At 41.0% G+C, this 18,108-nt stretch overlaps 1 protein-coding gene across 1 annotated transcript; it reads right to left on the reverse strand.

The window, feature by feature from the left end:
• Positions 1–6,755: 6,755 nt before the first annotated feature.
• Positions 6,756–17,845, reverse strand: zc3h12aa (zinc finger CCCH-type containing 12Aa). Its single transcript, XM_016250914.1, has 6 exons — positions 17,752–17,845; positions 15,613–16,056; positions 12,323–12,462; positions 10,814–11,048; positions 10,628–10,734; positions 6,756–8,384 (listed from the first exon to the last, which is right to left on the reverse strand). The coding sequence occupies exons 2-6, from the start codon at positions 15,966–15,968 to the stop codon at positions 7,471–7,473; spliced, it is 1,752 nt and encodes a 583-aa protein (XP_016106400.1). The 5' UTR covers positions 15,969–16,056; positions 17,752–17,845; the 3' UTR covers positions 6,756–7,470.
• Between the last annotated feature and the right edge of the window lie 263 nt (positions 17,846–18,108).

Here is an 18,108-nt window from a genome sequence, read left to right on the forward strand (position 1 = left end):
CCTCAGGGATCTGAGGAGCGCGACGGACCTGGCTCTACGCGCCACCAAGACCACCGCCCAGGCGATTGGGAAATCGATGGCCAGCCTTGTGGTGCTCTATATGGTTGAATGGTTGACGCTGACGGAGATGAAAGACGCGGATAAGATCCCCTTCCTCAATGCTCCTGTCTCCCCCAAGCGGCCCAGCGGCCCAGCGGTCGAAGGGTTTGCTGAACGCTTCACGGAGGCACAGAAGTCGTCCCAGGCTATGTGACATTTCCTGCCTAAGTGCTCCAGCTCCGCTACCGTCTCAGCTCGGCCAAAATCTGTGCCGACTCAACAGCCTGCGAAACCAGCGCCTGCCACCCCCGCTGTTCAGCCCGCTAAAGCGCAGAAGACGCGGGGACGCTCTCGCTCGGCCAGACGCTACCCTCTTCCTAAGCGCCAGGGACCCCGACCCAAGATTCTGATCCACGAGACAGGAAGAGGATGGGGTCAGATCTCGCCATGGCCGGACAGCCCGACACCCCGTTCAGCTCCGGGTACAGAGGGAAATGTGTTTTGTGCAAACAATGGGTTCATGCGCCCAAGCATCCGACCGCTGTGATAGCGGGAAAAATAATAAAACACAAACATTTACAAAAAGAGAGCAAACTTCCTCTTCCATCACTCGTACGTGTTCTGCCCCCATGCGGCCAGTCACCCGAGTTAATTCAACCCCTCGTCACGCAGGCTGAGGCCTGGCAGGCCATCCCCAGGGTGTCGGAATGGGTTATGGGGATAATAAAGCGAGGATATTCACTCCAATTCGCTCGAAGACCCCCGCGCTTCAGCGGCGTGGTCCCCACCTCTGTGCAGAGCAAGGACGCTCATGTCCTGCGCTCAGAGGTGATGAATTGGCTGGCAAAAGGAGCCGTGGAAAGGGTTCCTCCAGCCCAGAGCGAATCAGGCCTTTACAGCCATTACTTTCTCGTCCCCAAAAGAGATGGTGGCCTCTGGCCCATCCTCGATCTCAGACACCTGAATCGCGCCCTCATAAGGAGGTTGTTCAGGATGATTACACTGAAACAGATCCTCGCGCAAATTCGCTCGAGAGACTGGTTCTTTTCCCTGGACCTGAAGGATGCATACTTTCACATCCAGATAGCCCCTCGTCACAGGCCATTCTTGAGATTCGCCTTCGAGGGTGTGGCTTACCAATATACGGTCCTTCCCTTCGGGCTGTCCCTGGCCCCCCACACTTTTACGAAGTGCATGGATGCGACTCTCTCCCCTCTGAGACAGATGGGAGTCCGTATTATCAATTACCTCGACGACTGGCTCGTCCTGGCCCAGTCGGAGGCAGAACTAATATCTCACAGAGCCCTCCTCCTCAGCCATCTGGAGTGCCTGGGACTCGGGGTCAATTTTGCCAAGAGCTCATTGCTTCCCAGCCAACGAATCTCGTTCCTGGGAACAATCTTAGGCTCAAATGAAAGCTGTAGTCCCGCCAGAACGAGCTCTGGCCATACGGAGAATGGCGACCTCCTTCAAAATCGGTACCGCTCGCCCTCTCAAAGCATTTCAAAAGACCTGGGCCTCATGGCAGCAGCATTGTTACAGTTGGGTCTGCTGCGTATGCGCCCCCTTCAGCGCTGGTTGAAACCACGGGTTCCATTCCATGCGTGGCATCACGGACGCCTGCATATCAGGGTGAGTCAGGCCTGTGTATCGTCCCTGACCCCCTGGAAGAACTCTCGTTGGATGGAACAGGGCGTGGCCATGGGGATGGTTCACAGAAGGACAGTTGTCAGAACAGACGGCACCAACTCAGGTTGAGGGGCGCTGTGCGAGGGCATACCGACCTTCGGCCACTGGTCGATGGCGGAAAAAGGCTTCCACATCAACTGCCTGGAAATGTTAGCAGTATGTCGAGCCTGTCAGTTCTTCCTGCCAGTCCTGAAAGGGCACCATGTGCTAATCCGATCGTACAACATGTTGGTTGTGTCCTACATATATCGCCAGGGACGCCTCTCTTCAAAGCGCCTCTTCATGCTAGTGGAGCGCTTCTTAGAGTGGGCTCAACCCAACCTGCGCTCGCTAAAGGCAGCACATATACCGGGCAAAATTTAACCGGGGAGCAGACATGTTATCAAGGAGCAATGTCCCCTCAGGAGAGTGGACGCTCCATCCGCAAACGGTTCAGAAAATCTGGGAGATCTTCGCCATGGCCGAGGTAGACCTCTTCGCCTCAGAAGACAACTCTCACTGCCAAATTTATTTCTCAAAGACCAGGGACGCATTGGCCCACAATTGGCCCAACCTCCTTCTTTATGCTTTCCCCCCAATCGCTCTGATCCCACAGGTAATTGGCGAGTGAGGGAACAAAAACACAGGGTTCTCCTGGTAGCCCCCCGTGGATGAACCAGCTGTGGCTATCAGAGATGACTCAGCTACTGATAGCGGCCCCTTGGCCTGTTCCACTGAGACGGGATCTCCTCTCTCAAGCGAACGGGACATTATGGCATCCTCGGCCCGACCTATGAGCCCTGCACCTCTGGCCACTCGGCGGGAGCCTTCATGCCTCCCAGAGCGAGTCTTAAACACAATTTCGGAGGCTAGAGCTCCGTCTACGAGATGCCTCTATTAGCAGAGGTGCTGTCTTTTCTACAAGAGCTGCTGGATAAGCCACGCTCCATCCACGCTCAAAGTCTATGTGGAGGCTATAGCGGCCTCTCATGTCACTATTGAGGGCCAATCAGTGGGCAGAAATAGCACGGTCATCCGCTTCCTGAAGGGTGCAAGGAGGCTGAATCCGCCTTGTCCCCCTACCGTCCCTTCATGGGACCTGCCCACTGTGCTGAGGGCCCTGAAGGGCCCCGTTTTCGAGCCGCTACAGGCTGCCAACATTAGGTCGCTATCGCTGAAGACTGCTCTGCTTCTAACACTAGCATCAGTAAAGCGAATATGGGACCTGCAGGCGCTCTCAATTAGCCCTGCCTGTCTGGAATTCGGCCAATCAGCAACCTCGGGAAACCCCTTTCAGCAGACAAGGAAGGGAACCCCGCAACACAGAAACGCGAGTACCTCCAGAGAGCTGAACTGGTGCATTTAATGGTGCATTGAGGCACTCAGTGCGAGGGTTAATTAAGTGATTGATGGTTGTTCAGATCTATACAATGGCACATATTGCTGTAAACTTGGGATTTCACATTTTCATTCTCTTTAATTATTTCCTCACTCTCTCTCTTTCTGAAAACTTGTGTGAATGCGTGTGTTCATGTGTTAGATTAGTTTATATGTCTTAGATTTATCCAATAAAGCCTTATTTATATGGAAAAGAGAAGTATCTTGTGTTTTGTGCTCACAAGTTAATGTCTTAAACTGCCGATCTTGTTACATGTGCTAATTAATAGTGTTTTCACTATATTTTGGATATTGATATCCATTGCAGAATTGCTGTCATACGGCTCGTTCACTGACTCGCTGGCCGTCTCAGTGATCAGCCGTAAAACAGTGATTCTGTCCTAATTCCCTTGCATATTAATGGTGGAGTTCCCTTTAAAATCTTAAATGATTCCCTTTGAGCTAAATTATTGACCTGTTTCCCTTACAGTGTCTAGCAAGACGCAGTACGAGTGAAGTATCGAAAGGGAACGTATTCGGTTACTAACGTAACCTCGGTTCCCTGAGATACGGGAATGAGTACTGCGTTGCTTGCCGTGCTATGTAGCTGCACGACTCAGTCGTTGCTTCAGTCAAAAGTAAACCTGAGAATCCTGTGGCGAGCACCCGCTTATATAGGGAGATGCCCCGCCCATTCTGGCGGGCTTTGGCGGGCTTCATCGTCATAGGCTCGTGCAGCTCCGCTGCTGCGCCATTGGTTTGTTTTTAAAGCCCTGCACGAATCAATGGCCGTGCAGTTTCACTGCGTGAATGAAATAGGCTTCAGTTCAGGAGAAAAAAGGCTTTTTCCCATATGTGTCTAGCAAATGCAGTACTCGTTCCCGTATCTCAGGGAACCGAGGTTACGTTAGTAACCGAGTACGTTAATCTCCATCTAAAACTGTTAAAACATTGTGCTGTTTTTTCCCCCTTTTTTTAAAAATTATGATGCATGCAGTATTTTTACAGCTCATATTAATTGAGAGACTACAGTATTTGCATATTTTAAAACTTGGATTGCAGGATTGCAAAACTTGGATGCAGGATTAATTATACATGTTTTAGTGAAACCAATAAAGTGAACACATAAGAAATGTGCATATTCCCTTATATTGATGTTTATAAAAAAGTTCATGAAGATTGTGTTTGTCATTTACTAATTATGGTACCACTGGTTGCATGGGAAATGTCTTTGTATATTAACATACTACACTGAACAAAATTATAAACGCAACACTTTTGTTTTTGCCCCCATTTTTCATGAGCTGAACTCAAAGATCTAAGACTTTTTCTATGTACACAAAAGGCCTATTTGTCTCAAATATTGTTCACAAATCTGTCTAAATTTGTGTTAGTGAGCACTTCTCCTTTGCCGAGATAATCCATCCACCTCACAGGTGTGACATATCAAGATGATGATTAGACAGCATGATTACTGCACAGGTGTGCCTTAGGCTGGCCACAATAAAAGGCCACTCTAAAATGTGCAGTTTTATCACACAGCACAATGCCACAGATGTCGCAAGTTTTGAGGGAGCGTGCAATTGGCATGCTGACTGCAGGAATGTCCACCAGAGCTGTTGCCCGTGAATTGAATGTTAATTTCTCTACCATAAGCCATCTCCAAATGCATTTCAGAGTACATCCAAGTACACTCACAAGGCCTTACAACCGCAGACCACGCCTAACCAGGACCTCCACATCCAGCATCTTCACCTCCAAGATCGTCTGAGACCAGCCACCCGGAAAGCTGCTGCAAAAATCGGTTTGCATAACCAAAGAATTTCTGCACAAACTGTCGGAAACTGTCTCAGGGAAGCTCATCTACATGCTCGTCGTCCTCATTGGGGTCTCGACCTGACTGCAGTTCGTCGTCGTAGCCGACTTGAGTGGGCAAATGCTCACATTCGATGGCGTCTGGCACTTTGGAGAGGTTCTCTCTTTACGGATGAATCCCGGTTTTCACTGTACAGGGCAGATTTTTTTTTTTTCACAACTTTTTTTTTGTTACTGCTTACTGTGGTCCTCTTATTATTGTCATTTTCAATTTTATTAAATATTTTACCTTTAATCATGGCATTAATTAGTGAGGGTAGTGAGAGGAATTTTTAATGACTTATTTTCATTACTGTTTAAGGGACAAGAAGCAAGAAGATCATTTTTGTTTTTTTATTGCATTTGCCAATACAAAACTGAGAACTTGTTTCCTGTTCACATTAATGATTATAATGCACTGGCAGGATATAAACATGTTGCAAGTTGCTGCTTGGACACCATGAACTACACATGACAATCTATGTTAAAGCAGTTGATTTAGAAACACTTTATTTAAAGTCTTTACATATAATGCATTAAAATTGCATTGTATGATCAAATGAATAATTGTAACCATAGTTATAATACATTATGATACTTAACGATTCATTGTTACACCTTTAGAAAGTATAATGCATTAAAACACATGACAAACTATATAATGCATTTTAAACTTGGTTACAATTAATTCTGAAAAATATAATGCATTACAACTTACATTATGAATACCTTTAATGCATTATATATAAAGGCTTTGAATGATATCGTTGACTTTTATGAAATTTTTAGAACTGAAAAATTAACAGAACAAGAGCGCAAAAGAGAATTTCTATGGAACATCTTTGCAAACAGATGCTATAATTAAAAATCTGCTATGACTGTCTCCTCTAAAGAGAAAACATGAAATTGTACAAACTCGTACTCACTGATAGTGTCTATGAATTTGTTCACATTCATATAGATGTTAGAAGACATAAATGTGTTATGATTACACAAATGCCTATATGCTCATTTGAAAACAGTGGATAAAACATCAGCATAATATATTATAATAACAACTTTCATCATTATGTTGAATTAACATCTAAAGCCTCAATATTTTTTATAATTATTCATTGTATAATATACATCGTTACGTCAAGCCTTTGACATATTGACATGTATAAATGTAAAATCATGACTAATTAGTGCAAATAATTTGCTCTTCTGTTGTTTGAGAGCGGATGTTGGAACAATGAGATGATGAAAGTAAATTTTGCATAGAAGGAAAGATGTGAGATGTCCTTTGTACATTCAAATCGTCAAAATCCACAAGCTCAGAGTTACATAGTAGAACCAACCTGATATGAAACATAACATTGAAGCACAATTAAATATGATGTCCAGCACTTTGGTAAGTTTCAACAAAATGCAATGCATCACAGAGTCAAATCACAGTGCTTGACTTAAGTATTGTAATACAAATCTATCAGAGGATTCCCACCCCTAATACCCGAAACAAAGAAATACAATGAAAAGAGTGCAGGAGACAAGGAATCACACCTACTACTATTTTAAGTGATTCTGTGGTGGAGCTGCTTTGAATGAACAATTAGCAGCAGACTTACTAACTACAAAATTACTCTGAACATTGAAAACAGGGCTGTTCCTTAATTACTGCAATTACATACAACTATATTTAGACTGCTCAAATTACATTTCAGGTTCTGTCCAAAACCAAATCTGTAGCCTTCGAGCCAAGGTACTGTACAGTTTGCTACACATTAGGAGCAACAATTGATGCAATGTGCATCAACCTCTTAAAAACATCTAGACACACATTTGACTTTGTAGTCATACAGAGTTACCACACGTACTATGTGATAAGTCATTAAGGTTTCTGAGATTTTAAAGGAGCACAAAACACAGAAAAGTGCTACCGAAGCTACAGAAATAAAGGTACAATTGCAAAAATTTTACCTTTAGAGGTACAACACCTTGTCAATGGGGCAGTACCCTTAAATGGACAAGTTTGAACCTTATCTACCCTCGAAGGTGCCTATTAGTAATAGGTACCTTTAAAGTGGTAGCAAGTAATAGCAGTGGTAAAAGGTACCTCTAAAAGTACTACTATGAATCTGTTGGTGTAAAAAAAAAAAAAAGGTACAAAGTTCAGGGAATGTCCCAGTGACAAGCTGTTGTACCCCTAAAGGGCCAAGTTTGTACATTATCTACGCCTAAAAGCTGCATATTACTAGAGATGTAATGGGTACCTTTAAAGTACTACTATGAATATTTAGGGGTAAAAAGGTACAAAGTTTGGGGAGTGCCCCAATGACAAATCTGTATCTTATCTCCCCCTAAAAGGTGTATACTAGTACCTTAGAGTAGTAATAGGTACCTTTACTACCAAGTACTACTACAAACTTGTTAAGGGTAAAACGGTACCCCTAAAAAGGTAATTTTTGCTAATTTTTTCTGAGAGTGTAGAGACTCTTTCTTTCGAGAAACTTGGCATGCCGTCTTTTTTTATGATCCCAAAGTTTCAGTGAATCAGTAGAACTCTCCACTGGACTTGAGTTTGAGAACCTTTGCTGCCAACTGCTGCGCATCTTTCAGCTGCGGGAACATTTCCATAACTTTGTTTACATGATGCGGGTTAAAAATCGCATGAAGCTTCTTCCTGACCTCCTCTCTTTCTTCCTGGAAAGCATTGGACTGTGGCATGCCTGAGTGCTTCTGGCTTCCATAGACACCGGGAGACATGTGCGAGCTAGGACAGGGTATAGGTTCAGGTAAACTGGTTGCCTGTGGTAAGAAGAAAGGGTAAGACCAGGCACCGTAAGCAGGAAGACTGTAATGCTGGACAGGGTTAGGCAGAGGTAGGGAGCTGCAGGCACCAAATTTGGGCTGATGGTTGGAGAAAGGACTCATGTTATCATAGTAGCATTGGCCACCTGCAGGTACACCAGGGTTACCAGACATTGGTGAATGATTGGATCTCATCCTATGCAACTCAATGCTCTGGGATGGATCTGAAAACTGGCTTTGGTAGGATCCAAGCCCTGAGTCAGAACTGAAAATGGACGAAGGGTTTGTTGGGTAAGGTGCTAGCAGACTGGTTCTGTCTGCCAAAGCACTGCGTTGTCCCACTGTGGCTGTATATAAGGGCTTTTTTGTGGACAAAATGTCGTCCCAGTACTGGAGCATAACATCCCTGCCGTCAGAGCTCTTGGGATCCAAGTTGAGCTTTTGTTCCAGTTCTTGCTCCAAAGAGGGTGAGCAGGACCCAAAACCAGGGTCATTTCTTGGGTACATGCCTTTTAGTGGCCCAGTTACTCTGCTGTCCTCTTTTGAACCAGACCGTCTGGCATTCTCTCGAAGCTCATCGGCTAGAGAACGCTGTGACTGGTTTGTGCGCTCTGGGTGGTAGAACTTACACTTGATCCCATATGTGCATTTTTTTCCTGAAGAGTAAAATGACAAATGTGTTATAAGGTCTACTTCAGGAATGTGCAACATAAGTCCTGGAGGGTTGCTATCCTGAGTTTATTTCCATTCATAATCAAAAATACCTGTCTTTTTTTCTAGCAACCTTGGAGACATAGGATAGATTTTTAAGGTGTGTTTGATTAGGGATGGAAGTAAACTCTGCAGGACAGTAGACCTCCAAGACCAGATTTGCTCATCCTTGGTGTACTTCAGAGGTGGCCAACGTCAGTTCTGGAGAGACACAGTCCTGCAGAGTTTTGCTCCAACCTTGATAAAATCTCACCTGCCTGTAGCTTTCTACTAACCCTTAGACCTTGATTAGCTTGTTCAGGTGTGTTTGATTATGGTTGGAGCTGAACTCTGCAGGACTGTGGCTCTCCAGGTCCAAGGTTGGCCACCCCTGGTCTACTTCTTTCTATTCATGCACCTTGTATGTCGACAGAGAGAATCCTGCTCATGGAGACCCACTCCCATGCAAAGTTTATTTCCAACGTGCTCCAACACACCTGCCTGTGATTTTCAAGTAATCCTGAAGACCTCGATTCAGGTGTGTTTGTTTAGGGTTGGAGCTAAACTCTGTAGAACAATGGGTCTCCACGAGCAGGACTAAAAACCTCTGATATAGATATACATAAAAATATATGAATGAATGAATTACAGGAAATGCTGATTTATTTAAGGGCTCCTATTATGTTTTTTGATTTCACCTTTAGTGTGATTATAGCTTTTTTTGCATGTAAACCAGAAGTATCCAAACCGGTTCCTGGAGGGCCACTGTCCTGCAGAGTTTAGCTTAAACCCTAATTAAACACACCTAAAGCTAATCAAGGTCTTCAGACTCACTAGGAACTTCACTAGAAATTAACCCGAAGTGTGTTGGAGCTGGTTTAAGCTAAACCCTGTAGAACAATGGGTCTCCATGAGCAGGACTGAAAACCTCCGATATAGAGTTAGGTCAAATACTAGGGCTATCAAACGATTAAAAATATATGAATGAATGAATTACAGGAAATGCAGATTTATTTAAGGGCTCCTATTATGCTTTTTGATTTCACCTTTAGTGTGTTATAGCTTTTTTTGCATGTAAACCAGAAGTATCCAAACCTGTTCCTGGAGGGCCACTGTCCTGCAGAGTTTAGCTTCAACCCTAATTAAACACACCTAAAGCTAATCTTCAGACTCACTAGAAACTTCACTAGAAATTAACCCGAAGTGTGTTGGAGCTGGTTTAAGCTAAACTCTGCAGAACATTGGCCCTCAAGGAGCAGGAGCAGACACCCCAGATGTAAACAGTCTGCAAAGGTACAAATAACAAAGCTGACACCAATGGGATTTAATCTCTCCAGCAAAAAAACACTTGCCTGAAACGTCTTGTTTGTAGTCATGCTGTTATATCCATCACTATGTTAAACATTTGCATAATGCCCACTTACTGGCTACTCTGGCCTAATCTCAAGGAACTGTTGTATAGGTGACTTTACAATGTCAAATAGATGCTGTTTGGACATTGTATGGACTTCCAATACCAACACAACAGTTACCATAGTCATCGTTCTGTTTACAGCTGCCCATGAAGCCTCTGAAGCTGAAACCCAGTTATGGTAAGGGGCGTTACATTTTTGATACACGCTTTAAGTGGCTGACCAATCAGAGCAGATTGGAGCTTTCAGAAAGGTGGGCTTTAAAGAGACAGGACAGTGAGTCTTTCGGGCAGAAAAGAGTTGCTGCAGCAATGAGCAGTATTAGTTAAATAATGTGCTTTTTGAACTTTAAATAATGTAACTGTATTCTAGCAGACCCCAATAATAAAATTATGAAATTGTAAATTAGCATAATATGGGAACTTTAATCAATTTACATCAAATCACATATATCAGTATTTGCTAAGAAAAGCCAGCCAACTGAAGAAAATTGCAGTTGAAATCAGACTTTACAATTGTTTGAGAAGTCAGTATACCATTTTGCTTTGTTTTCTTTTAATCGAGCTTGAGCTTATCACTGGCCTACAGGGTGTTAAATCCAGCTTGAATGTCTTTGATGGTAGGAAAATTAGTCATTGGGCATGATTAATGATGTCCATTTTTTATTGGGCTATATTTTTATAAGTTGCACTGAACTAACACATAAAATTAACCACCCTAGAAATGTATTTCAATTAGTAGTTTGTGGTTAATATGGCATATATGATTCTGAATGACAGAACCTGATAACTACTTACCATATGGACAGAGTTGTCGCTTGTGGTCAAGCAACATCACCTTTTTCCGAAGGAAATTATCTAAATTGGGTCCATGACGACCGAGAGGGTCATCAGGTGGCATAAACCTGTGGTGAATGAATAGGAATAAGATGAGGTACTGCCAAAAGCATTAGCAGCTATTGAAGAATATTTGTAAGAACATACTTGTCATTAACAAAGGAGTACATAAGCAATCTCTCCTCAATGCAACGTTTCCACTCTGGACGTTCGCTTTGCAGGTCACGATATGTGTCGTTCGACACTATAATGCCATCCAGATCGTGAGCTAATTTGACAATAAACCGATCGTCATAGCAGACCACACGCTTTCCTCCGACCCTTCGTGAAGGTGTAAATACAAGAATCTTCTTCCCTTCCAGCTCTTCCAAAATATGCTGATCTGGAAATAAAGACAAACACTTTTTACATTTTTCATTACTTTTGTAGACAATTTTTAGCATGACTTTGGAATGAAGGCTGTCTTTCTTATAGTCATGGGACATTATTTGCCAGTCGCTGATAGAATAACTGGACCATAACTCCCATCAATTTGAAACAATTTGACAATTATTATAGACAACTCCTTTAAGCTGTAACTAATTTTTGATGCAATTACCCTTGCTTGACCAGTTTTCTACATTACAGATTCAAAACAAATGGTTATTCCCCCAAATTAGCATTTAATATCCACCAAAGGTAACCATATCAAATGCTACTTAGGGGAGGTGGTAAACTGAAAGATTCCCAAGAACACAGGCCATCATCTATTAAACAGGAAAGAGGCAATAATTCATCACACAGCACCAGACTCGATTAACGATTCACAGTGAAACTCAAGGTGATAAGGAAATCTCTTGAACTTCCTGGTGGGGAATTCCCATTGAGACCTACAGGAAACTTAACTCTTCCTTATTCTTCTTGTTTTGTTATTACTGTTCTTGCTCAAATTGATTTGAGGAATCTGAGCAGGGGCTTTCACAACAAAAGAGAGACAGTCCAGGGACATAAACAAGTGAGATTATTATCTCCACATCAACACCTCTGGCCTGATAAACCTGAAGTCCTAATACAAAGGCCATTTTGCACTAGCATGCTGTACCAGTACCAGATGTACACAGGGACTGTTTTGCAACAAACTAATGAACGGCAACATTTGACAAAATTATGCTATAGTTGAAGTTATAAACAGATGAGAAGACATGTTAATTTTTGCAATGTGAAAACACCACATTGTTTATTAATGCACAACAGAGTCAAAAGCTTCAGCTTTACAACAATGTATTGATGTCAGTAATATTTTAATGTTTTTGAAAGACGTCTCTTATGTTCACCAAGGCTGCAATTATTTGATCAAAAGTACAGTAAAAACAGTGATATTGTGAATATATTGCAATTTAAAATAACTGTTTTCTATGTGAATATATTTTAAACTGTAATTTATTGCTGTGATCAAAGCTGGATTAAAAAAAAATCTTACTGACACCAAACTCTTGAACGGTAGTGTATGTTTACTGAAAAACCTGACAAAAATAATGCTGAAGAAAATATTTTTTTTTTGCAGTGTGAAGTATAGGCATATTTGAGTCTGTGCAGTCAGATGGGCGTTTTCGCTTTTCAGACAAATCGGTCTGTGATGACTCATTTTTACCAAAAGTGCTGAGGGAGTGTCTCTACCTGAAATAGGTACATCAGGTCTGGGCTGCTCTTTTCTCCAGGAAGGCACAAACACAGTGATATTTCTGTGTCCTCGGTCAAGGAAGTAATTAACTGCCAGCTCAATCCCACGGCAGGAAAACACTTCCTTGTTCCCATGACTAAAAGAGAACAAGAGAGACAGTAAAAAAGAGAGATAAATGAAATTGGCAAATGAGTAAATCGGTGAATATGCATGCCAAAAACCACTGGTCTGTACACGTTAGAGGTCTTTGGTGGTTAGGTCTCACACCATGAATGTAATGTTTTTTTTTTAATGCCATGTCAAATAAATTTTTTAAGTCTCCTTACAAGTCCTGTGTAAACGGCTCTTTAATAATTCTGTGTGGTTTGGCGATGTGTGTTGCCTGTAGTAAATCACATGAATTGCTCAGATACAGTGCCCTCCACTAATATTGGCACCATTGGTGAATATGAGCAAAGGTGGCTGTGAAAATAAATCTGCATAGTTTATCCTTTTGATCTTTCATTCAAAAAATTCTAACCTGTCATTGAAGTAAAACAAGTGGGGGGAAAATCTTATAATGAAATAAATGTTTTTCTCTAGTTCACATTGGCCACAATTATTGGCACCCAAATATTGCAACGTCCTTTTCCCAAGATAACAGCTCTGAGTTTTCTCCTATAATGCCTGATGAGTTTGGAGAACACCTGACAAGAGATCAGAGAACATTCTTTCATCCAGAATCCCTCCAGATCCTTCAGATTCACAGCTCCATGTTGGTGCTTCCTCTCTTCAGTTCACCTCACTCATTTTCTATAAGGTTCAGGTCAGGGAACTGGGACGGCCATGGCAGAAGTTTCATATTGTGCTCAGTGACACATTTTTGTGTTGATTTTGATGTTTGCTTTGAATCACTGTCCTGATGGAAAATCCAACCACGGCCCATTATAAGATTTCTAACAGAGGCAGTCAGGTTTAGATTTATCTGTTGGTATTTGAAAGAATACATGATGCCAATATCTGAACAAGATGTCCAGGACCTCCGGCAGAAGAATAGGCCCACAACATTAAAGATCCAGCAGAATATTTAACTGTGGGCATGGGCTACTTTTTATCCCTGTTTGCACCAAGTGCATCTGGTGGGTTTGCTGCCAAAAGCTCTTTTTTTAAGTTTCATCTGACCATAGAAGCCAGTCCCGTTTGAAGTTCCAATCATGTCTGACAACTGAATATGCCGGAGTTTGATATATTTTTTAGGCTTTCTGACCCCAAGACTCAACTAATCTCCGCAATTCTCCAGCTGTGATCCTTGAAGAGACTTCGGCCACTCTAACTCTCCTCCTCATCGTGCATTAGGACGATATCGACAAACGTCCTCTTCCAGGCAGATTTGTAACATATTAAGTTGATTGGAGCATCTTAATTATTGCCCTGATGGTGGAAATTGGGATTTTCATTGCTTTAGCTATTTTCTTACAGCCACTTTCTATTTTGTGAAGCTCAACAATCTTGTTCTGCATATCAGAACTATATTCTTTGTTTTTTTTTTTCTCATTGTGATGGATGATTAAGGGAATTTGGTCTTTGTGTTGCTCCTATTTATAATCCTGTGGAACAGGAAGTCATGGCTGGGCAAATTTAACACTGGTGTGCTAAAAAAAAGGTAAATATGAATGGGAGTATACTTCAGAAACATTTTACTCAAGATAATTGTGGCCAACATGCATTGAAGAAAAAACATTTATTTCACAATGTGCGTTTTCCCCAATTTTTAAAATTGTTTTACTTCAATGATGAAAGATCAAAAGGATAAACAATGCAGATTTATTTTCACAGCCACCTTTGCTCAAATTTACCAAGGGTGCCAATATTAGTGGAGGGCAATGTAGTTAGAAATGCCTTATTATGCATTTTACATGCATATACAGACTGTTTTAATAGTTTAAAGCAGCCAGGGGTCCGGGGCCCACTAGGGGGCCTCAAGATGACTTATAAGTATTTAAATGAATAATCTATTATTAATATACAGTATATAGTAGTCAACATTTGAAGTGGATCAAAACCTTTCATCAAAGTTGTCCTAAAACCAAAACAATACCCATTCTCGTCTAAGGACAATTTTGATGAACTTTTATGATTCACTTCAAATGTTGACTACTGTGTATATATATATATATATATATATATATATGTGTGTGTGTGTGTATATATACTGTATATATATATATATATATACATATATACAGCTGTGGATGTTGGAATTACTTATAGCACTAATGCAACTAGAAGGCAAGCTAAAATACAACACGAGTTACATAAACTTATTATGGAATACTACAACAGTACAACAACTGGAACGCAAACTGTAGTTGTTGACAGATGTGTGTCAGATATGTTTATAGTACTACTGATAAAGAAAAACCGGGAGATAAGACAGACAGAAATGATGACCGAAATGTTTGTTTTGACTGGGAAGCTACACCCAACAAAACACACGAAAGAACAACAGCCATTTCCATTACGTCATGATGTTACCACAAATACCAATGCATTAATAGTCTTTCACACAGAATGTGCATAAAGTCTTGTAATTTACCACCTCTCCTAGACTACTTATAAACCCTTCATTTCAAGGAAGAATGTCTTTCACAAAATTCCCTAGTGCAACCTTTGAAGAATGCATGACTAAAAATGTTGCTGAGTGTGTTGAGCCTGAGACCTTTGCCTCCTGGAAGCGAAATGGTTAAAAAAGTGCATATTATTTGCATACTGGAGAACAGAGAAGCATGGATAAAGAGGAAGTACAAACCTTTTCAGAAGAACCAGGTCTAAGTTTAAAGCCCAAAGGCAATATGAGCAATTCACTATGGGAAGTGGTAAGTAAAATTACATTGAACGCACTAGTTACTATTTTTGAAATTAATTATTAAACAATTGATGTTTCTTCCAAATAAAGAAATATCAACAAGTCTGTATTTGTGGCATTATTTGGATGTGATAGTCATGTTTTTATAAATACGTTTTAAAAAAACGTTCCTACTGTTACAACAATCTGAGGTGAACCAACATAAAAAAAAAGTGGAATCAAAGTGAAAGCCTTGTAAAATTTGGGAAAAGTTTATTCACTACCAGAGTGCAGCTGTCATGCATTTCCCTTTGTAATGTCAACTTGTTGATACTAGTTAAACTGGCAAACCCTCAAAACTCTGCTTAGTTTTCAATCTCCAATTCAATTTCAATTCTGTTTCGATTGAAAGACTACTGAACAATTCTAGAAGAAAAAAGGCCAGTAGTACCATGTCCTCACCTCATGGCCACGTTGCTGCCATCAATAACAATTGGTTTCAGGTCACTTTCGGGTTCAGAGGTGTCCTCCAGCATTGAGTCCTGTCCCCTAGATGAGCTTCCTCCCTGATGGGGCAAACTGAACCCACCATCATCACTGTCTGAGCTAGAGGAGGGCACGGCCTTGGCCCCTGAACGCACCAGCTCCCCCAGCACCGCGTTGGTGTCCGTCCCCAGGCCGAGCTTCCTCAGAGCGGCCTTCACCTCTTGCGGAGAGTAACCCAGCTTACGAAAGAAGTTGACCTTCATCTGTAGGTCATGGAGGTCAGGTCTGTCTTGGCCCAGGCCAGCGGATTTATGGTAACACCTCGACTGCATCTCGTCGTATGTTGGAGGTTTTTCAGTGTAAGAGCTGCTGTGTCATCCATATGCTGCCCTGACATGTTGCTCTTGCTTCTGAATAAGGCTGAAACATAAACAAATAAATGGGAAAAAAACAAGTCATTACAATGCAAGTTATAAATTGCAATTAAACTTTATATTTACATACATTTGAATAAATATAAAATGTAAACAGTAGAACAAGGTACTTTTTTGTTATAAGGTTGTTTCTTTATACATGCACATATTTTATGCTTTACATGATTTGATCTTCATAAATTCATTCATCCACTCATTCATTATTTCTTCTGAGCAATCAATTTATATATTTTTAGTATGGAATTTCTATTGTAATTGGGAACCAGTTGTAAAGAATGCATTACAACTTGCAAAAATCACTTTATCTTGATACTACCACTTCCACCCACCCAAGTGGAATTTCATATACTATCAAATCAGAATAAAAGTCCAGTAAACTCTTGAATGATTATAGGGTCCTTCAGGATTGTTTCTAAATTATACTAGGAATCCTGTACACATTCCTATAGGAATTTTGACTAGGGTTATTAAAATCCAAGTTTTGCTAGGAAAACTTTCCATATAATTTGAGAAAATGACTAAAAATGTGATCAGGAATATATTACCCACCATTAAAACAGAAGGGGAGCATGTATAACTGCAATGAATGTAATAAATGTAACACCAGTAATAACTTAATGAACAACACAATTACAGTGACCATATCATTTATGTATAAGTACAATTTAATCCTTCATCAACCTCCCAAAAATAATGCATGGATATTGCCAAAAAAAAAAAAAGAAAAGAAAAAACTTATTTAAAATTGTAGTCTTGTAATTATTACATATTAGAATACAGTAAATATAAAGTACAACAGTTTTAAAAGTGTAATCTATCCTTCAAAGGTTACATGTTGTTTCTGAGTTGACTTTGATATTTATTTGCAATATAATCAGAATTTTGACAGACTTATTTATCTGAGGGTATTGGACTATTTCTAGGCCAGTGAAAATGGTTCAGTGCACGCAAAATACACGGAGATCAACCCAGTAGTGACTTGCTATTTTACTAATAAATGTGGGAAATTGCTTTAAATCGGTTTCCAGACTGTCCAAGGGGCTCAGGCATCATCTTTGAATAATGGTAACATTATGTACTCATGCACTCCAACGCACATGATAAACAAAATACATTCATAGAGCTTTATATCAGGTGGAGTTTTCCTCTTTGCTTTTACTAATTGCTGCAGTATTACAACTGTAGATATTTAATGCAGTGAACTTTTGACACACAAAGCAGTGAGCACCTGTTTATTAAAATCGTGCATTCCAGACCTGTGTCCTCTGTTAAATTCTATAATGACATATCTTCCCCTACTTCTACAACACTTTCCATGAAGAGTTTCTGATTCATCGATTAAATAAGAGACCACATACAGTGTAAAACTCCTGCACACACAGGGCTATAATACAGACATACACGACTAAACTCTAATATACTGCCAATGACGCTACGATACCTTCTCAACTTCTCCAGCTGTCTACGTTTCAAGCTCGAGGGGCATTCAACTAAACTGCGCTTCAGCCCTTCGGACCCTGGGTAAAACACTAAAGCAACTTCTAAACGGTTTGTAGTTTTAAAGTAAGAAGGGTAAAGCGTTACTTTAATGTAATCTACTAGAGTGAATGCCTGTCTCAGCTGTTACACAATACACGTTTATTATGTAAACGTTTATAAAACATAATTAAATCTAACCTACCATATTCTCCCAGTGATCAGTCCGGTGATGTATAGCGCGCGTATGTGTGCGCTAGAAAGCGCTGATCTTGTGTTTTAATGACACCTTTATTCCTCAACTTCCTGCTTCAGGTGACTCGACCTGTTCCTCCCCCGACAGAGAGAGAGAGAGAGAGAGAGAGAGAGAGAGAGAGAGAGAGAGAAAGAGCTGGAAACAGAGGAACATTACTTACTGCACTGTGATTACATTAGAGCTGCATATTTCCCCAAATTCCAACAAATTAAACCACATTTTATGGCATTACCAAATACAGAAAAATTAAGTCACATTTTAGGGGAAGATTCCAAAATGATCATAACAGCAGCAAGATATGTATCA

Source organism: Sinocyclocheilus grahami, unplaced genomic scaffold (genome assembly GCF_001515645.1).
Source record: "Sinocyclocheilus grahami isolate Dianchi unplaced genomic scaffold, SAMN03320097.WGS_v1.1 scaffold1014.1, whole genome shotgun sequence".
Classification (NCBI taxonomy): domain Eukaryota; kingdom Metazoa; phylum Chordata; class Actinopteri; order Cypriniformes; family Cyprinidae; genus Sinocyclocheilus; species Sinocyclocheilus grahami.

What these genes read in the sequence shown, in the direction of transcription:
- zc3h12aa (XM_016250914.1), bottom strand. Translation starts at nt 15,968, where the DNA reads ATGCAGTCGAGGTGTTACCATAAATCCGCTGGCCTGGGCCAAGACAGA. An exon ending in ACCTGATGTACCTATTTCAG is followed by an intron (nt 11,049 to 12,322) that starts GTAGAGACACTC and finishes CTTTATTTCCAG; the next exon opens with ATCAGCATATTTTGGAAGAG. An exon ending in GCGACAACTCTGTCCATATG is followed by an intron (nt 8,385 to 10,627) that starts GTAAGTAGTTAT and finishes TTTACTCTTCAG; the next exon opens with GAAAAAAATGCACATATGGG.